The following is a 22315-nucleotide window of genomic DNA, read 5'->3' as shown; positions in this document are numbered from 1 at the left end:
TTCATGTTTGATTATCAGCAGTGTCACTCAGGAGAACTGCCCGCCAAGAGGATTGAAGCGCCAGTGTTCTCAAAATAGTATAATAAACCTTAAAGTTATCATATTTAAATTTTGATTTCTAACTCTTTTCATCTAATGCCTGTGCCCCTTTTTATTCGGTCGTCATACGGTTAAAATGTCTAATGCAGATGATTGGTGTGATTTTATTATTTAGCTCCACATTATCCATTTCTCCTTGCAGCCAATCATTTCCATCCCTTAGTGTCACAGCAGGGCTACACTGACTTCTTTCTCTTTTCACTGAGTACAGAATTTGGATACGCCCATTTGATACCCAATGATACTTTAGATTAAACGGCCACAATTATTATCTTTTTTCACCCTCATTGGTCCCACTGATGTAGGCATAATTCAAGTTTCCCATACTGAAATGCAAAATTGCTGAAACTCAAATGTCCCAGAAGAACTGCTGACTGTCGATAGCGCAGCTCCAGGCAGGTAATAAGAGGAGAGCCAGTACTTCTCTGACATGTGGACGCTGGGTGTCTGATGGATTCAGGGCCACCATGCAGGATGTAAACATGCTGTAAGGGCGTTCACATGCCCGCTGGGAAGGCAGAGAAGGGAGAAAAATCATATTCCCTTCGCCAGGCATGGCCTTGAATAGCAATGAAGGTGGCACAGAGACGTGACGTTACAGACAGTTAATCAACACCCACACATGCACACGTCCTCCCTTCCCCTCCATATACCTAATCACCCTCCTTCAAACGGTCTGATCTACTTTGAGTATCGTCCCCCTAATGTGCTCCTCCTCAGATTCCAGCTCAGAGGGTGCGAGGTGAATTATAGAGGATTATCAAAGTGAAAATGACTCCATTTGTCTCAATCACGCCAAGTGTTGCAGTGCTGTTATGCCAGAAAAGAGCATTATTTTGATCCCTGGCCACAGTCTTCTCTGACTGAGGTCTTCACTCTCACCCTGAGTGAGACACAAACGTTTTCATGATGACCTCCAGATGAGTTTTACAGTGCTGACTTTGGTCTAGGCCAGGGTTTTAGATGTCTTCTTTGTCCTTTTTATTTAGTTTAGGACAGAAGATTTAAATTCCAGTTTAGTTTTTCTCCGGTTTCTTAAGATTCATTTATCGGCTACAGTTACAGCTATTATTTTTATAAGCACTAGAACTAGTACAGAACTTTTTGTGTTCCTTTTCATAACACATTAAAACATATAAATATAAACTGTACATTGCCTTTATGGCTGATGCTTTCTGGCTTTGATATAGGGCATTTAAACATCATACACCACTGCAGCTACCATTAGCATGCGGCAGCACAAGTGCTACTACTACTGTATGTTAACATATAGTAGTATATGCCAAAATATGCATTGAATTTGATAGTATCACCTAGCTCATGGACACACTGATGCTGCTCTCAGAACACACCACGTCATGTTGCTGATGATTGGAAACTGGCAGGTTGCTGCAGGGTGAACATCAGCTTTGGGTGCAGGAGGAACTCTGGATTTGTGAATAAATACACACAAATAAAGCAGAATATATACAGTGCACAGTAAGAGGCTTATCCAGATTAAAACCTTTTTGAGCAGTTATCCAGAATACAGTGTGGATGTAAATGCAGTCAGTCTGTGGTGAGTGTGCAGAGCAGTACAGACCTAATTGTACCAATCAGTCTTGTGCATGGAGTCTGGCTGATAGCTCTCCTTCTCCCAGCACTGAGAAAACATGGATGGTGCTGTTTGAAGTTTTGCTGCTTGTGGAAAAGCTGCACACCTCAGGCCTCGTGAGAAGTGAAAGCACATCTGACTTTGTCTCCTCCTTTTGCCGGCTGTCTGTATCATATGAAGTGTCTCTGTGGGCTTTAGAAGAGCCTTTTCTTGCGCACAGTATGTGGCATTTTGTGTTATGTTTCATGCTCCTTATGTTCCGCGTAGCTTTAATTACATGTGAGTCAGCTCGGCTACTTCAGTGATTCACTTCATTACAGCTCTTTCTCATGCAGACCACAGTGCTGAGAAGTGTCAGCAACACATTACTGCGTTTTCTGCTCAGTTGCCTTAACTTAAAACACAAATACTTGCATGCACACACACACACACACACACACTCACAGGATCATTTGTGCTCTTGAGAGCCCAGAATTTTAATCATGTATCTGTCAATCAAAATAAATGTCTCAGACTACATTATACTGACATGCTGGGTTTCCTAGACGGGAGCTTCTTCATTTTTATCTACTAAGTAATCACACTGTAGAATCCTATTTAGATGAATGGAGAAAATCATTCATCAGCGAAATGCAATTGAAAAGAGAGGCCCGTTTCTCATTGTTCATCATTTCACAGCATAGTTCGGTGTGCTAACGTCGCCTGAGAAGTGGTTTAACCTTTTTTCCCCAAGTTGTACTTCAAAGTCTCATCAGGGCTGCAGACAGCAAGGATGACTGGTGAATATGGATGCATGGCTTCAAAGGATTTAGGCCTTTTGCACAACATTCCTCATTTAATGTTTTCATTTGTTAACATTTCCTGAGATGGTTGGAGTTCAGCTTTTTTCTACAAGCTGAACTCAAAATATGCATGAATTAACATTTCCCCCTGGCTTTTAAGTGCAGGCTTTGAGTCCTCGGTGATGAAGTCCTCGACATACTAAAACAGAGCACCTAATGTGACATTTCTGTGAAGATGATTTTAATTTCAGATGTGCGAGTAACCAGGTGGGTTGACGCATCTCTCTGCTTTTTCCTGCCTCTCATGTTGGATGTTGTTTATAAGGCCTTTGGTTAGAAAGAAAAGAAGAAACAAAAAAACAGGCCAACGTCTTCACTGTACATCTCTTCACTCCAGTGTTATGTCTACAGGGAAAGAACAAAGGGGAATAAGCTTACTTTCAGAGCCTAGTGTTTGATGCCTTGATCCAACCGGATCTGCTCTTGGGTTGGATCGGGCTTTAATTAGATTTTGGTCAAATTGAAAACACAAAAGTTTCGACCGCTTTAAAATGAGAAAAGAAAAAAAAAAATATATATATATATATATATATAATCGGTTCCAGGCTTTTGTATGGGTCCTGTTGCCAAAAGCTGCTGCTACCCTTTGGGTTTAATTAAACTGTGTGCTGAATATTTTCAAGTTTGAATCGAGCTGCAATCGAATGTTAAACCCCCAAGTAAAATTGTCCTTAGATTTAATTTGGTCTCTCACTTTTCCCCTCCACCTCTTAAGCCTGCTGTGTTTTGGCTTTTTTGTTGTTGTCCTCGACTCGATTCTTGTAATCACCGTCTCTCTTGCCTTCTGTCTCTTCTGTTCCTCGTTCTACTTCAGTAAAGGCAATGAATTAAATGAGGCGGGGCATATAGATCTGCTGAATCCTGCTAATGAGGGCCGTGACCCTCAGGCAGCTCCTCTAGCCTGCTCCACTCCAGGGGTCAATGGGAGTAATTTCTCCTTGATTAATCATACTTACAGTAATTGGCTATTGATAGTTTGCTCAGTGGTTTTAGGCAGTTCCCCTTCTATTCTTACTCACCTCAGATTGCCTCCGAGTTAAGCCATCTGAAGTGTGCTGTCCTCTTGATTTGCTGCTGGCACTGGCATTATGTCACTGTGCTTGCAGCAAATGAAAAGTGAATGTAGAGTGAGTGAACCTCTTGAAGGGAGAGTATTGCGTTCTTATACTGAGATTCAATAGATTTCCCTGAAGGACTCAGACTGTTAAATACCTGATGTGACCATTTATCTGAGCCTCTTTGATCAGAGCTTTCTGTTTTCTGCTTGTTCCTGAAGAAGCCACAAAAATACTTAAGAGGAAGTTGTGTGTGACTGCATGATACCATTTGTTGATCACAGGGCATTAACTATGTGTATGTGTAAGTTAACACCGGAGCACAGAGGTTAGAGACCTCAACAGAGAGGTCTGTTTTCTTCGGGGCCTGAATGTGTAATGGTTTTGTCCATAAGAAGTGACGTGCAAGTCCATTTTCATCAGTGCCCCACGTGGCCAATGTTTCTGTCACTTCCAACACTCTGGTGACTGGTTCGAGATATGAGCCTTGATTCATTTTTCCGCCTGTTGTGACTCTCATGGCGCATGTTATGTTTTCTTTTTTTCTCAATTAATCTTCCACCCTCTGAAGGCTAGGTAACACAGTGGTAATGGAGACATAAATTACAACTGAAGGCTTGGGGCCGTTCAGGGGGAATGGATAGGCAGAGATCGATAAAGATGCCGAGCATTAATTTTAACAAGCAAAAGAACGTGTGCATGTTGGACCCGGGCATTAAGCATGGATAAGGGAGCACATAATGAATATACTAAGCTTAGTCTGGCCTTACTACCTGTCCTATGAAAAGCCTGTAGAAATACAGCTATACCATACAATTACAGTATACGATGTGCAGTCATGTAATTGCTGCACCCTTGTTAACATGTTTGCATTCATTTCCTAAGACAATACAGATTAGATACATATTCAGGTCAATACAGGTGTTGTAAAATACTGAATTTGTTTTGATGAAATATTAAGAGCTTCATTGTGACAAAATGGTGTAAAAACAACAGGGCATCACAGATGGAGAGGAACACATTTGTACACTATGTAGACAACAGACTTTGCATATATTTGTGTGGAATACATTAAGGCTACAAAAGAAAAAAGTGACAACTGTGGCCCGAGCAAAAAGCTAAGATAAGAATGTAAGAGTGTGTATAAACTGCTTTGTAAATAATAAATGTCCCAGCAATAAATATTACCAGCCGTAAGCAGTAGAGAGGTTTGCAAGAAGCATGTGCTGGAAAGTGATAGCTCAGAGATTGTTAGATGGGATCAGTCATTACTTTGTGACTTCTCTCACATGCAGCGGCTGATGGGGTCAGTGCTTACTGGCTTATAGCTGTCAAAACCTCAGCTTGTTAACTTTCATTGTTGCCGTCAGTGATGACGAGTAGAACCTCCCATTAACGTTCATGTACAAATATTCAGCCAGTGGATTGAGCTGTTTTTCCCCCCTCACACCTGACTGGGTGGTGATGCAAGCAAGGTCTGCACAAAATCTCAAGGAAATGTTGAAATTGACAACTGCAACTTCCCAAAGTGCAAGAGGATGCAGTTTTGTTCGGAGGGAGGAGAACTGTCAGGTCAACTTGCTTGGATAAGAATTTTATTTTCCTACCACACATTTCTTTTCATGTTCTGACAGTGTAGTGCAATCATAAAGACATCATTGTATATACAGGTGTTGATCACTTCTTGATCTCATCTCAATATTGTCGGTGTGATTTGTGTCAGCTCTGTGTAGCCTTGAGACTTAATGTGTTTTTGTGGTAGAAGACCAACTGATTTCACAGGATTTGACTCTTTTCAAACAGCTTCAGAGGTCTTGTCAGGCGTCTTTGTTCATTGTAAGGTTTGTGTGGTTATGTTACAAACCTTTGTTTACCTCGTGAAAACACAAGATTTCTGTCTCCCTTGGCTGTCAAGCTTGTGTTTTCTTTCCATTCATTCACATGGCAACAACATCCACAGATTACAAACAAACAAGTGCAGTCAGATCCCTGCCAAACACCAATTCACACTTTTCCAAAATCAACTCACACTGACAATGAAAGAAGTGGCAAATTTAAAGAGACTGCATATCTAACAAAGAGTATCAGGGACTTGTTGTAGCTGTGTGTCTGTACCTACACTACATTGTTCAAATTGTTCAAATCCACTGACCTTCAAGGACGAGCGTGTCCCCAGCTGCCACATGTTTCAAATGCATTAATATTTCTGCCATTTAAAAACAAAATACTTGCCAGCCCATTGCGTTAAAATTTAGATTAGCAAATGCATATAATTGGATTCTACAGTGTGTGCAGAACATTATCCGTCGCTGTATAATTTGGCTGCACTGCAAAGGGCTGAACACAGCAGATGGATGGATGCTGGCTCTTGGCACCTTCTCACCGCCTGTGTGTGTGTGTGTGTGTGTGTGTGTGTGTGTGTGTGTGTGTGTGTGTGTGTGATAAGCCAAACATGCCTCATTTACAATGTAGAGAAGAACAGAGCTTTCTCTTTACTCCCCTTCCTCATCTTCAACCCCTTATCCACCTTTGCAGTGTGAAGAGCAGGCACGCAATCAATTAAGCAAAATGTAAGGTTTAATCCAAGGATAGTATTTCCTATGGTATTCCTATGGTAATTATAGTTTTATTGAATTTTGCTGATACCGAGGTGAAGAGATTGTTTTAGTTGATAATGTTTTTGTAAGATAATACTCATCTATTCTCATGGAAGTTTGTCTTGCATCAAAGGCTCCCACAATCTCCTGACATAGAGCCCAACAAAGTGCCTAATACAGTATAAAAACACAATATAAAATACAGACGGTAAAATAAAATTTGTCAATGAGCATTTGTATTCTTAGTGCCACAGTGACGCTCAATCATGATGCATTCAGTTAATAAAGTGTAAAGTTATGCCAATGCAATATTATTTTAAACAATGGTTTGAAGTCATACTGTAATGAAAACTGGGCATTTGTCAGCTTTGTCATTAAAAATGAAGCAGTGACAATCGCTTTATCATTCCAGTCAAAATGTAGTGGGCCAACCATGATTCCTGCCTCTTGTTACCAACCAAATCTCAACAAATTGATCTGTTACCACCCAGATCCATTTGTTAAGATTTGGTTTCACTTTGACAAAAGCATTTTTCCTGTTTATCAGAAGAAAGACTTAATAATAAGATAAATGATGTCACTTATATATGACTTATTTCATTATGTCCACCGTGATTCTGTGTTGTTAAATAACAAAAAAGGTGGGAGCAGTCATTTCTTACGGCACTGTCCACGTGAAGTCGTGTTCTAGTCCCACGCTGATGATGCTGATCGCTCATATTGAGATGTCACAGATTCTGCGGGATCCTAAACCCATTGCAGCTCTTTGGAATTCAGTCCCAGTAAACATTGAACAGTTTCATCAAAATCAGACCAGTGCCATCTCAGATATCATAGATTAGACTTGGACTCTTCTGTATGTTGATGTTGTTGCAACTTTTAATACAGGTTAATGAGTAAGTCCATTCAGAGAAGATAGAGTATGGTAACCATGGTAATCTCCATCATCACTTACATCACTCTGTCTGGGATTCTGTCAGTTCACAACGAGGCTCCTTATGAGCTTTAACCACAGCAGCGTAACATTAGTTTGAAAAGTGGGGGTGACACAATGAAGTGGGAGGTCTTTATTATGAGGGGTCCATTATGATTATATCTTCTCACAAACTGTTTGCAACTCACAGAGAGTGGGTCAACTTGATTACTATCCCGGCGTATGCTGGTGTCGAACCAGCTGGGCGGCGCTTGCCATCAAATTGAAAAGAAGCACATCAGTGACCGGGCGGTATACAGAGGAGTAGACTGATTAAGTGGACCCAAGGTCAGAGGGGGGCATCTCGCCCATGTCCCTAGTGGATGTTACGCCCAAGCACAGCAGTCTTAACAGTATGTGACATTTCCAACTTTTCCAGAGTCTCCATTAGAAGCCCTGGTGCCTGAGGCATGTGATTACACTTCAGACTGAACTTCTGTGAGGACTGTGTGACAAAGACGACCACCAGGTTTCCTCTCTGTGCATGGGGTTCGGTATAAAACTGTAGGTCACACAACACTGGGTGTCCCACTAAAGATCTTTTTTGTAGGAGTCACTTCAGGTCCACAGACGTCATTCTTTTCTACTCCCCTTTTTTTCACCACATTCTCCCATAAAGGTCACTCCATGCTTGAATGTGAATATAGTCTGAGCAAGTCGGCGGGATGTGGAAAGAGAAATAAAGTGGCTTTTTCTTATCAGCCACTGGAGTGCTGCTCGGTGAATGAATCTGTCCTCCGGCTCATCCCTCTTTTCCCTAGCAAATGAAGCTCCGGCAGTCTCTTGATGTCCACCAGTGATGGCATCGTTAGGAGCAGCAAGGTTGCACGAAGGTCGAGTAAACACAATTAGGCTGACGACCTGAGACACAGGAGTTGGCTGTAACTTTAAATGGCAGATGCTGCAGGTGGATGTGTCTGTTTAGGATGCATTTCATTCTTTCTCTGTTCCCCAGAGGGAGACGAGAGGAGAAATAAACAGAGCTCTGTTGTCTGTGTGACATCTCATCTGTTCCTGAAAGAAAGACTTAGTCATGCAAGACTTCTCAATACTATGGCTTATTTATTTATAGTACAGCTGTCAATAAACTTAATACAGTGCTGCATGTTTTTTCCTCCCTGTAGCACTCTTCTAAAAAATATTTAGTAGTTATAGTTTCACATTTAACGACACATTTTTTTACCAAAGGGCTTTACAGAGAAATAAAAAATACAACTATATGATTGAATTCACTGTGACTAGATAAATGAGCTAATAGAAAACATACAGTGAATGTAGTAACAGTGGCAGTATTAGTAGGTTGAAGTGCAGGTAGCAGCAGTCGTTGTACCAGTAGTTACCAGCATTAATATTATTTGCTAATTATGTTTCCTACTTTTTTCAGCAGCAGCCTACTGTAGCAGCATTTTTTTCATGTCCTATTTAATGTTTACATATGCACATTTATACAGCCAACATATGGGATAATAATTTCTTCTGCTTTTAATTTACATTTCACTAAAGCATATGCGATTTATTACTCTATTATTATGTACCTTTCATCATACCTTTGTCTTGCCAACATTTACTTTACCCTTTGATTAATGACCCGGCAAACAAAAGATGAAATGTTGACCCCCAACTATTAATTAGTTTTGATAATGAATCTTTATGGAGGCTGATTAACATTTGAAGCGTGAGTGTTCATTAGCTCACTCTGAGGTGGAGAGATAATAAATGGTATTGATGCGCAGTGTGATTTATGCAGAGATTTATGTAATTATCTACCCAGTGGACTCTCCATGAAGTCCAGTGAATGTTATCTCTCGCTGTGGATGTGCATCATTTATTGCAATATTGTTGAGTGCGACAAACACACTCATAGATCAAAATGTATTGAAAAGTGGATTTTTACCGTGAGGGATTCATTCATGTATTTTCACCTGTCTTTGTCTCTCAAAGCCAGAACATCCATTTCAATCTATGTATGAGCTGTTTTATCGGAACTGCATGTTAGTCTTTCTGCTTTTACACCCCAGAAAGAACTTATTTCAAAAGTAATGCTGACAGTTAAGAACCATATCCATATGTGTCCATATCCACCTGGGAGCTGTAAGTTTGTCCTCTGCAAGTTCATCCAGCTTGGCCTGTCGTTTTTCATCTTCTTTTTTTTAAGCAGCGTTGAAAGATTTGACTTTATGTCACAGATTAGAATCAATCAAAATTTGGAAGAGACTTTATCCTGTGGCCCAGGCTGAAAAATACAAGGTCACAGGAAAGAAAAACATTTTATCTGTAACAGGATTGCTTGGCTATGACATCATGCCCCATACTGGCCTTAAAATTATGTCAGGCCATTAAAGTGATTTGAGTTTTAGCATGCTCCCGTGTTCATGTAGCTATATTTTGTCAAGGCTTGTGAGTCTGTCCAGTGATGTGGGCATTAAGCTGTAAGTCACTGTCGTCTTACAATAGGTATTTTACCCTTTTTTTGACAATGGTATGACTACTGTATGTTTATGAAGCACATTGGTGACATTCTTCACCAAAGTTTGGTCGCTCGCACTAGAAGTCATGTTGGTTTCCTGTTTTTGGGGTTGTAGTGCCCATCCCAGCAAATTCTTGCTGACATCAGATGTGGGGGGGGGGGGGTCAGAGACCTATATTTCCCTCATACTAATTCTGTTGTGTCACTTTAAACCATCAAGGAGACCAAATAAGTTTATAATCAGTTAGTCACCAGGTGTGTTTTATCAGTAGCCTGCTACAATGAGTTGTGTTTATTGAGTCAGTGAATATGAGAGGGTTTGTTGATGCCAAGAGTGATTCAGAGGAATTCAGTTCTTTCAACTGCTTCTGGACTTTGTGGCGATATTTAATTCATTCTCACTCAGGTTTGTATCACATTCACTAATTCCCTGCCTCTGAAGCCTTTTGTTTCTGTTTTTCTGATCGTACAGAATCATTTAATCACTTTTTTTATCACTGCTCTCAAGGTGAAGTGCTGTTTTCCAGCAGAGGATGCGATCAGTGGAGAGCAAGGTCTTCATCAAGTCAAGCTAGAGGCAAAGCGTTTCTCTGAACTTCTGAAACCAAAACTTAGCAGTTGGTTTTTGCTCCCAGTAAGACCTTCAAAACCTCTGTTTACAAGCTGTGGTGTGTATGTGTCTTTGTATGTGTGTGTGCCATATTTTGGATTGAATGGTGTAAAGGCTCAAATGGAACAATAAATCCGTCACTTTCAGGCTATAATCCAGCACATTCAATTTAATCAACGCATAAACTTTGTGCGTCATTCTGATTAAAGGGGATGCATTAGAGCAACGTGTGTAAGAGGTACTGGGATGTGGATGGTAAAGAATTACAAGAACACGATGAAGCACGATGATTTATGCATTTGAGCTTTTTTCTGTGCTTACAATGCACATTATTTATTGTAAGTTGTTGGCAGCAAAAACTCAGTGAGGTCTTTGTGCTGCACAGTTTAGGGTGGCAGTGTGATGGAGTTTTTATTTGTAATGTTTTATTGACGCTTGCACACTACTCCTAAAATTGTAGAAGAGTTGTGTCACATGAGCACACATGAGTTAGTACTTGTTCGGTTCATATGCTATCCTGCCAGGCATGCTGCAGAAGTGCGCACAATTTATTTATGTGCAGGGAAAATGGTCCCTCTTTTTTGAAAATCTCCTCCTCTCATCTCTGTCCTCCTGCAGTTCGACATGCAGAGGATCACCCTGGAGGAGCTGAAACACATCCTGTTCTACGCCTTCCGCGACCACCTGACCATGAAGGACATTGAGAACATCATCATCAACGAGGAAGAGAGCCTGAAGGAAAACTCTGGGAACTGTCAGACAGAGTTTGAGGGAGGTGAGCGAAAGTCCCTGAGCTAACTTCACGCACGGGCACGTAGGCATGTGTGGTAGACGTACAGTCTTTAGTGTGTGTATGTGTAGTGAGAGAGAAGGAAATCCATGATGTCAGGAAGAATTTGAGCTTTCTCATCAAGATCTACAGCCAACAGAGTCACAGCACACCTGCTTATTTATTGATTCGGGGCGTCACCAGTTCAGAAGTGGCTGAATGAATGAAATATGCATGACCTTGCTCTGCAAAACTAGCCATCCAAGATTTATGGATATCAGAGCAGGGTATTCTAGGACTTTTTCACTCCCTCGCTCTAAATATGGAAAAATGCAATTGTTTCTTTCAAACAAATTCTATTTCAAAAAAGAATTATTTTTTTCATACGCCTGGTTTGGAGTCAGATTAAGTGAGTCAGCCTTGTGAGTCCTTTGTGCTTTGGAGTCTAGACAGAAAGAAGTTTTGATCAGAGAACAAAACTAAAAAGTAATGGAATTTGCATAAAACATTAACAGTTGAATAGAAAATTAAACTTATAGACAGCCTAGTGTCACAGTGCTCAGCATGCAGTCCAGGCAGTTCTGTATTACCAACATATGTGCAGGGCACTGTGTTAACAGGCATCTCTTTGGCTGTAACTGAATGCATGAGGGGCTGTTGCTTAACAGCAACAAGAATCTGCTCAAATGAACATTGTTACTTTAATTTATTTACCTCTAACTGCCCTCTTAACACGTCCATGCACGTCCTGCTGTTCACTCTCAGGCTTGTTTCTTTCTGTTGTCTGAGCCTTGATTAGAAAGCTTCAGTGTCTTTGCTGTACAAAGTCAAAACAGATCGATCATAATAAAGATTAATGGGGGGCAAATGTGGAAAACAAAATTGTAAATTAAAATGTTTCAATTTGAAACGTGTGTTAATCTTCAGGCCCTCTTGTGCCATTTTCTGAGCTGACTGAACGCTGTGTTCAGGCAAATGTGTAAGCAGCAATGTCACACTGAAAGAATGTGAATGTTCGGCTGTATTATGTGACATTATTGATTGCGTGTTTACCTTGACTCACGACGTGACGTGTGCTTTGAAAGCAGCCTAACAAATGAACTGGTGTCCCAACACCTATCACATGAATTTGGGGTGTAGGAATGGCTGAGTCATAGCCGTCCCAGTTCCCACATGTCCTGAAGGCAGCATGGTCAAACTTTGTTTTTCGGTGAGACTGTCCTCATCACAAGTGTTTGCAACATCAACATTATTATTAATGGATAAATCAACATTAATAATACTGTATATGTGAGATTTTTCTCTCTAGTCAAGGTCGTGTATATCTCCTCTGCTGGTATAATGATGCTCAGAGGCCTCTCTGCCCTTAATGTTCCTCTTTATCAAACATGCCCTGGAGGGAATTTAACTTGGACCATGGACACCGATTGCACCAGCACTTTATCAGGGTCTTAAAACTGGTGTGGAGTGATGACAACATGATGTCCCTGCTGGGTTTATGATGAAGACTGACCACCACAGGATCATACAGAGCCATCACATCTGTTGGCCCCAAGGTCCATGAGTACCACCTGCCACACAGGGACACCAAAATGTGCTCGGTCATGCAGAAATCGATCCATTGTGTCACAGTGCGATTCACACTGAGTTCAATTCATCATGCTACTTTGGTACTTATTGCTTCAGCTTACTGATATACGAGCTAGCATAAGAGGCACTTGATTTCCCTCTGGCTAGCTCCTGAATCAATATGGTGTGGAGCTGAAAAACAACAGAATAAAGAATGTAACCACTGATCCATCGAAGTTCACCTGGCACTGATTCATTTCTGAACAAATTGCACCAATAGCGTGAAGCGCAGAGAAACATGCTGGAGTAGCAGCTGTCCAGGGAGAGCCTGGCAGCCAGATGCAAGCGTGAAAATCAGCTTTGATCCATGAATGTCACAGCTGCCATACAGGTGTATAGATTTCAGGGCACCCATATAGCAATATATGCATATTGTGCATGTTTGTGATGTGCACCTGCATCACTTGAAGTTATCATTGTTGACTTTTTCATATACGTAAAAATTAATTTTACTGACGCTGTTCTAAGCACAGCAAAATCTCCTGGATCACAAGAGTTAATGTATTTCAATTTGTTTATTTATTTAGATTCCTATTAGCCGCGTTATCAGCTACTCATCCGACGATCCACGGCAAACAAATGTTACTTTTATAACACTGTTTTCTTGCGGGTCTGTGCTTTGTTAATCCATTAGCATACCAATACATACAGTACCTACAGGCCAACTAATTTTGAAGCGCAAATGCAGGCAAGCAGCCATAAATCTGCAGCCTGGAAACCAGCATACACCTCATTACCTTCATGGCCACAGTGGTCCGCTGAAGAAAATCCTGTGATATTTGGCGGTGGTGTAGTTACTTTGGGCAGCTGAGGAGGTGTTTTATGAGGCTGACAGCAGGTTCAGGGGACTGGACTGAGAACTAATGTCTTGACCACAACTCTCCTCCCATCTTCACAGTCCAGCCAGCTGCTGAGCACATGGTCTTTCCATTGACACCCTCTTCAACTCACCCTGACTTATACAACTATAGATAGATACTTGAATTATTTTTAAAAAGCCTTCAAGACATGTTCTTTTTCATCACATAAGAAAAGAAATTGAAAGATAATTTCACTTGTCAACAGTGCAGTTCCCTTTGTCTCAAAGGTTTTCTAGAGATGAGTGGCAGTATCTTCACAGAGAATAAGGCACTTTGCTGCACTAGTATCGAGGAAATTACATAAAATTCTTGAAACAGCTTGAATTATACTGAAAAATTACATTAACATAATCTCAACCCAGAGGCTTGGTACCAACACTATGGTAGTAATAATAACCAACAGGTGAGACTGTGGTTGTGCTCGGCAGCTTCAAGGTGTGACTGTGTGTAACTGAGTGTGTGCATGGCGTTCCTCGTGAAACTACCCAGGTTAAATTCAGGTTTAAAAGAAAACATATTGTCTTCTGTGGCTTGTGTACAAAACACCAACTCAGATAAAAGCTCACATTCACCCAGTGTTACATAACCGTGGTAATGGCCGAGAGCTCATTCTTAGATAATCCATTTGGCTAAAGATCACGTCACGTCTGGAATAGTGTTTTTCAGCTGGAGATTGCCAACTAATGACACCGCCTCAGCGTCTCAGCCAAGAAAGATGTAGCCATTTCTGTCCTACTTTCCACTTTGCATTTTCATTGGAACAGCAGTCAAGAAGCATTTTTGATGACTTCAGTGCTTCTTGAATTGCGAGTTAAAAATAGAGCAAGTGAGAGTGTGAGCCATGTGGCTGTGGGTCATTGGCCCAGCTCCCCTAATTATCGCGGCCCCATAAAATCATCTCAGCCGCTCGCAGTCCGCCGACTCGCTGCAGGGAGGAAGAGCTGCTGAGTTACCGTTAGGTGCCGGAGGTTGATTGAACCAGAAAATTATCTCATAGCGAGAGCCTGGACTGCTGATGTGTGAATGTGTGTCAGCTGTCACTTACTTTCACTACCATATCTACCTATCTATCATAGGTAGATAAAATTAAAGGGGTATTCCAGCTTTAGTATTGCACTTCCATGAAGTCAGGGGACTTGGATCAGATTTTTAAAAAAAGGTAAAAATTGTAGCAGCAGGCCGTGGTATCTTGATTTTTAGTCCCTAATATGGATAAAGCTCCAAACATTCATTCTTAGACTTTACCTGTCTCCTAAATGCCCATTCAAACCTCACACCTCCAGGATTGTAACGCACGCTTTCTGTTAAGAGTCTAACGTCCGAGCAAATATTTCATCATCAGGGTTGGTTTTTCAGACTATAGAAAACTCCCTCTAGACACAGCAGACATTCTGATGTTTGTCTGTTTCTGTAAAAAAAAATCAGTCTGGTCCTGTGAATTGTGACGCTCACCTCATTGTCCCTCTCTGCTGGTCACTTCCCAGTTACCCGCTGCTCATTCAGCTGGGATCCAGAGCAGAGCTGTTCATTCTGCCTGGCAACACTAATGTGAGATCACACCTCAGGTTTATTTCCTTTGGTCCCAGCCACAGTGGAAAATTTCACTTCACAGTATATTTAGCATTAAAGTGGACGAGGATTTGTGAACCAAAGTCACCTGAACGCACAAGTAAGTCGCTTGCTGTGCGAAGGTTTGGCAGCTTGTTGTCTTGTCAGGTTTAAAGATTTGGGCAGCGATGGAGTGGAATCAAATCATTACTTATTCCAGCCCCTGTAACTTTAGCTATATGTGATGAGAATACAGTATCTTCACTCGTTGCTGAATTGTACTTTCTCATCCATTGATACATTTTAAGAGTATATGACAGAACAGATGAAAATGAGCTTCAGTCCATAGCTCCTGTAGGTGTGCTGTCAGTTTATTTTATTATGCTAGGCTTTCCAAGCATTAGATGTCAACATCCATCTTCTAATCCTAATCCTTCTAACCCATTTTCTGAACTTGGTTTCTGTGATCTGTGTTATTCAAGTTTGAATGGCATTTGTCTCCCCTGGGGGAGAGCAGTTGACCAGTGAGGTTTACCAGGAGTAAACACAAATAAACCACTCCAAATGTGGTGTCAGTCTGCTGTTTGTCTTCATTATGTTCTTTCTCTGATCAATTCAAAGACACGTCAGAAACAGAAGTGTTATCATCTTTTAGACAACTTCCTTATTCATGTTCCTCGTCTTTCTCTTTGTCTCCTTCTCATTTCTCTTTCAGTTCACCCTTCAAAGAAGAACCGTCAGACATGTGTGAGGAAGAGCCTCATCTGCGCCTTTGCCATGGCATTCATCATCAGCGTCATGCTCATCGCAGCCAATCAGATGCTGAGGAACGGCATGGAGTAGCTGCGCCCACTGTGAGCGGGGAACAAGCCAGCCTGCATGTGCATGCCAGTGGGTGAGGTCATATCCCTGTTGGTAGGGAAAGAACTACAAGGAATAACATTCAAAATAATCATCGACAAAATCCTTTTTTTTTTTTTCAAATTATTTTTAGTTTTTTCGTACGAGTGGCACCTCTCCATCCAACGTCCAATGAAACCGTGAAGCCAGCATGAGGAGTCATGCAGGACTCCTCCCCCTTTACTCTGACAGGGACACTCAAGGGCTGACATTACACATAATACTCTGTTGTGTCTGTTTCCCTGATGCAATAAAAAAATGTAAAATAAAAAAAACAACAAACAAAACAAAACCAAAAAAAAAAAACGTTGAGTGCAGGAGTTCAGAGCTGCTCGCTTTTCCAGCAGGCGAGATGTGACGTGTGTGTCTGCAGATCTGTCACCCACCAGGAGTCTGATGAGCTACCAGGGCTGCAGTCTGGGCCCGGGAGGGAATAAGAGGAAGGGAACAATTGCCCTCTTATTATAGTTCCTGGAAGGATGATGGGCGCGCTCGCCGCCACTCAAACAGAAGGATCTGTACGTGTCAGGCCACAGCTCCCGGAGCTCTCATGGTGCTACGATACTTCAGCTCTCCAACTTTCTATTTTCAGCTACCGCATCTGTGGGCTGGTATGAGGTGCTGGCATCAGTTCATCAGCCCTACAAACCAAGCAGTCAAGCGAGTCAGATGTGAAATGGTAACTCCAGGTTTGTGTTTTGGCCTTGTGATATTGATGAAGGGACACAGAAGCTCCGAAAGTTTTGGATCTTCTCTTTCTCCTGGACGCTGTTGGGTGAACACTGTTCAGAGTGCAGAGAAGAGGTTTCTGTGTCCTATTAAAGGAAATGGGGAAAAAAATCCACCCTTTCAGTGCTCACACTGTTATATATCATCTATCTGTGGTGTTCAATGCACTCCAGGACTTATTTTGCAATGTGATTGAATTCAACTTTCTCTCAGTCTGCCTCGTCTTCTTCTGCCTCACTTGGTGATTTCCCACATTTCCCAAAATGACTTTGGAAAACCCCAGAACAGATGTGAACTCATCGCGTTCAGCTGTGCATTAATGTAGGTGGAAGGAGCGAGGACAATGGGAAGAGCAAAACAGCAAGAGGTTTTCCAGTTGACCAAACCTGAATTAAACCTTTTCCTCTAAATGCAGTGTGTCTGTCTTGTGGCTGCGATGCATTCTGGCTTCTTGACAGGTTTCCACCTGCATGTCGGTTGGTGTTGTTACTAAATTAAGCTTTTGCTCTTTAATCCTGAAGGACTGGAAGGTATATCACCACCAACAGAGGATTTGAACAGTGTTGAAGTGTTTTAGGGTGGATTTTTTTTCACCACAAATCAAGTTCATGAATTACAACTCAGTGCTGTGAAAAGGTGAATCCCCTTAAGTTTTCTGCATAAGTTGTTGTGCTTAAAAACAGTTCTGAAATCGAATAATTTAAAGTTTTTGTTTGCAAGTTGTGCATTGCTACTTTTTACAGTTATTTATTGTATCAGTTTGAAATTTCAAATATATAAATGAAATAAGATTGTGCAAAACTAAGGCATCATTTTGTCTATCCTTTATTTTATCAACATTTATTTTCTTATGTTTTTAATTGCGAAAATTTTATCTTAATCCATCCATGTGTGACTTCACATTTTCTGAATTTTAATCCGTCCTGCAAGTGAAATTCTGCAGAGATTCCACTAATATTTATTATCAGCTTTTGGTTGGTTGTAGAGCTGAAATGGTTAGTCGATTAATCAATTAATTAAGTATAATTTCCCCCCGGGGATCAATAAAGTATTTCTGATTCTGATTCTGAACTATTTTGATCCATCCTTGGTCACGTTTTTAAGCAAAAATGCCAATCTGTGTCAGTGATTTAGTTTATTTTGATTATTACTTTTTCCACACAACAGGAAAAGTTGTGTGATAGAAATCACTGTGTAGACCACAGATCAATAAATCAAATAATTGAATTTGAAATCATTTTGAAGCACGACAAATTCTGTAAAAACTTGGGAGATGTGTAAACTTCCTCACAGCACTGAATCACTTCAAGACACGTCTTGACATGTTGATTCCCGCTGAGGTTGGCTCTGAACTCCTGCACTGACTCTCATCTCCACATGTAAACCCAGCCGGGGGTCAGAAACCCACCCCTATTATCAAGTGCATGCGATCAAGTCAGTGTCTTCTGTAAATACGGTAACCCACGTCTGAAGTGTGTCAAGTGTCCATTGAAGGTGTACATTATCTGTATGTCTGTGTGTGACTGTCGGTGCTCTCTGCTCACTCGGGTACAGAGGTGCAGGGAGGGAGATCAGCAGATAGAGAGGCGGCTGCTTCATCACAAACACGTCAGACGCAGGCGGCGAAGGCCCTTTCTGCTTCCCCTCAACCCTCTTGCCAAAGCCATAGAACTCCGCAGAGGTGAACCGGACAACCCAACATAGACTCCTTTCCAAGTTCCCACATGGAAACACAAGATCAACGTGGCATTCTTCGGCAAAAATATCATCATGTAGGATTTGGTTTGCTCCTGTTATTGCTTTTGCACTGTACTTGTCATCCATTCCAATAAAATGACAAGGAGGGCTGTAGGTATGTGCAAGAGTGCCATCTAGAGGTGAAGTGAGATCACATCGTCCAAGCTGTTCTCCCGTCACAGTGTTTGTGTATTCCTCACTCTCTCACACTCACAGTGCATTATTCACAGTGTCTCTCACTCTCTCACACTCACAGTGCATTATTCACAGTGTCTGGCAATTGTTGCTCTTACATGTTAAAACGTGGATTTTTCTGTATGATGTATAGGTTGACTTTGGTCTATTTAAACACAGTGTATTTATAGGAATAGATTTCTTGCCTATGGCAGAAAAAGTCCGTTTGAACCTGTAAAAGGTTTTGTTCACAGATGATTTACGAATATTACATTTTGGAGACTGAATAAAGAGCACTCTCTGCAAAAACAGTCTACAAAACCTTGTAGGTCACACTGGTTTTGTTTTTTTGTTTGTTTTTTATCTGAAAAACACTGATTCAAATTTGTTTTGTTCTTTTTTTTTAATCTGTCAGTGTTGCAGTATTGGTGGAAATTTCCCACCAAATTCACAGCGGTGGTGGTTAACTGGTTAACTAGAGTTTCATCATTTGTTCTTTGAGAAGAACTTGGTCTTTAAATTTTCATTTTCATTTTGGGGAGATTTGAGTTACAGTTACTGTGGTTAGTCAAACTGCATGTCTCGATGGCTGAGGTAGAGTTTTATTTTTTAGGGGAAACGCACAGTGTCTTTTCAGTAGCATGGTGGTTGGATCCTTCGGGTTTTTGTTATGTAACTTTGTACATAGCTAATAAGACAGCATATCTATTAGACAAGCACACACTATACATACTTTGCATGTGCAATATTTAAACATGTAGACTAGAGAAAGACTTTCAGTTGTACTATTTATTAGAGGCATAATAATTATGAACTTGTAAATATGGAAATCTGTACAAAAGTCAAAGGATTAAGCATTGATGCAATAAAACTGTGTTTTTTAAATAGTGTTTTGTTTTATTTTACACTGGACTTGTGCTCATTAACAAGCAGCTATCAGCAGTCACAGGCATCGAACCTCCAAACATTTTGGTTGCAGGAAAGTCTTCAAACTTTGAAGCCATCAAATACTACATAACAAGCATGTTAATATAAATGGACCCTTACACTGCTCAACTTAGCTGCTCAGTGTTGTCTCACTTAAATGAAATATTAAATATACTTTAAATAAGCCCCTTTGTCATTAATGCAAGAATCTGAGAAACATGTTTATTATTCAGGTTGTAGTTAAAGGTGGAGCTGTGCTGGACCACATTATATTGAGAGGTGTTTCTAATTTTTTGTCCTTCCCATTTACATTTACATGAGGGGGGCAGAATGTTAGAAACTTCTCTCAACATAATGCAGTACAACAACATCACAACCCACGACCTCGTCAATGAACATATACTTCACCACATTTCCAACAACGTCTCAAACTGAACATTGTTATCTTCATGAAGATAGATGCTATGGCAAGGCTGATGTATTGTATTGCATTAGATTGTACAAGTGTACCTAATGCGTCATAATATCATGTCTGATGTGTCCAGTTGCAGTGAGTTATAGGAAATTGTTACATCTTTATATTATAGCTTAAGTTGTGCTGCAGCTGTTGCATATCCGTTATGAACACTACTGGTTAGGACAATACTGTCGATATGGAAACTATAACTGATTGTCTATTTTATTGATTTACTTACAACCAGTGACACAAAAATGTAACCAAATTAAGGTTAATAAGTTATTCCAATAATTTTAATTGCCTACAATTTTATCATTATCTAGAATGATTTCCGTGCTAATATGTACAAAGTAGATCATTTTTCATTTTCTGATCCACGTTATACCTGAGTAACATCACATGAGTTCATTTGATCTGACTGTCCTTGGTGTTATTTACAGTAACTGTTGACTGACATTCAGCAGGATTTTAACCAACATATATTAATCCTATTAAATGCCAGGAGGAGATGAGCAGGCCTGTATTAAAGAGTCTGATCGGCATTCAGTGTCGCGTTAGCATGCAGGCTCTGTCCTCCAGAGCCACACCACCCTCTCCAGCTCTCTGCTAGAAACAGGCCCTTATACTCCCAGCAGGCTCCTCCTGTTTCATTTACATCTTAAGCGTTTAGCTGATGCTTCATCCAGAGCAGCTTAGTGAGAGTAAGCACTAGGAGTTCAGCGTCTGGTTCAAGGACACTTTTCATAGGACACACGGCTGCTACAGGATTGAATCCATAACTTTCCATTTATAGGGCAGTCTCTTTAATGTCACGCCACCTGGCTGCCTCGGATGATGTTGTGTAATATTTTGGTGTACTACTTTTATAAAGGATATGTGACTAAACTATTCATAAGCCAAGTTGGTGTTCACAGTTGCACCAGATGCCATGCAGCTGGGAGCTGAGAGTGAAATCTCTTTTGAAGTGGTCTATTTTTGGAGATGATTTAAAGGGCAAATCTCACAGTATGAGAAAACATTTAGACCGAAACCATGCAAATGGATGGAGCAGTTAAAAAGAAAGTGGCCCAGCATGGTAGCTCTTACTCCGCAGAGTCACAAGCTTATTTGAAGTCCAGAAGAACAGAAATTAAGTACTTTCACATTCTTGACTTCATCAGTTGAAAATATGAATGTTGGTATAGGAAGTTAATGACAGTAATATGTCAGTATCCATAAAAATTACAATTAAAGTTGTACGCAAAGACATTTGGATCTACCGATTGGGTACAACTAAAAACGAAAGTGCATGAAACTCCAAAAAATACAAAACAACGTGCATAAAACTTTACAGTTAATCAAGAATTCAAAAACCCTAATTCTAAACTCAGAAACAGTAATCAAGCAAAAACCAGGAAACCAGTTGTTTATTGGAAGACAATCTTGGGAGCAAAAATCCAACTGATAACATTGAATTAATTGAATATATGACATCGTATACATCTCAATACATTAACAACACCGGCCCTGAAGGCCTTCAGCATTTCCACAATCGATACACTTTTCCATTCCTGATTCGATCTTCCTCTCGCAGGCTGCAGTTCTATCTCTGTGTCCAAAAAAGTGCTTCAGGCCTGCAGCCTGTTCATTTTGGCCACCCACAGTAGTTATGGCACTCAGCAGGTAACAGAAGAAATCGACGCAGCTCAAATTAACTTTGTCCCCATGTGCATACAGTACTTACAATCATGCTACAAGATGTACTGCATTTGGTGCTTCCGAATGCTTTGAGTAAAAATGACAATAAAAAAGACAAATGCGTCCACAACATATAAAACCATGATTTATCCCAGTAGCCCTCCACAATTTGATTTTTGAGATGATTTACAGTAACTGCAAAAAAATTGGCTCCAATACACCAAGTAATATTCATTGTTAATGCCTTTTTCCTCAAATTATAAATATTTACAGGCTGCTGTAAGAAGAAAATAAAAATCCCTTCGGGGCATTAATCGGTAACTGTTAAATTCATGTCTATCATAAGTAGACACACTTCATTTTCAGGAATCTTAAGCTAAAAAGTAGAGAACCACTAATGAAGCCTATTACAAACTACCCATGTATTCTGATCGGTGCATATTATACAGGTATTTTATACTTTTGTTCATCTTAAAAGACATAACATGACACAGAATGAAATAATGCAGAAACATTTTGAGGATGAAGATAGAAACCTTATTTTTTCCCCCACATAAGACACAACACAGTTTTGGCTGATCAAATATCCATCCTCAAACCTAAAAACATTGTAGAGAAGTGGCACACACAGGAATTATGGCAACGTCACATCGACAGTTTGTCAAATTCAG

The 22315-nt window shown here is 40.6% G+C and overlaps 1 protein-coding gene across 1 annotated transcript in view; it reads left to right on the top strand.

Moving 5' to 3' along the window:
- LOC139285598 (calcium-binding protein 8-like) overlaps positions 1-15886 on the top strand; it is a 45959-nt gene extending 30073 nt beyond the window's left edge. Inside the window, exons 5-6 of the mRNA XM_070906188.1 lie at positions 10856-11012; positions 15759-15886. Of these exons, the coding sequence (XP_070762289.1) occupies positions 10856-11012; positions 15759-15886 (285 nt within the window). The remainder of the gene's footprint in view (positions 1-10855; positions 11013-15758) is intronic.
- Positions 15887-22315: the final 6429 nt, after the last annotated feature.

The sequence above is a fragment of the Enoplosus armatus genome, chromosome 5, assembly GCF_043641665.1.
Source record: "Enoplosus armatus isolate fEnoArm2 chromosome 5, fEnoArm2.hap1, whole genome shotgun sequence".
Lineage (NCBI taxonomy): Eukaryota > Metazoa > Chordata > Actinopteri > Centrarchiformes > Enoplosidae > Enoplosus > Enoplosus armatus.
The sequence above is the reverse complement of the archived record's forward strand: the minus strand, read 5'-3'. Positions and strand labels throughout refer to the sequence as shown.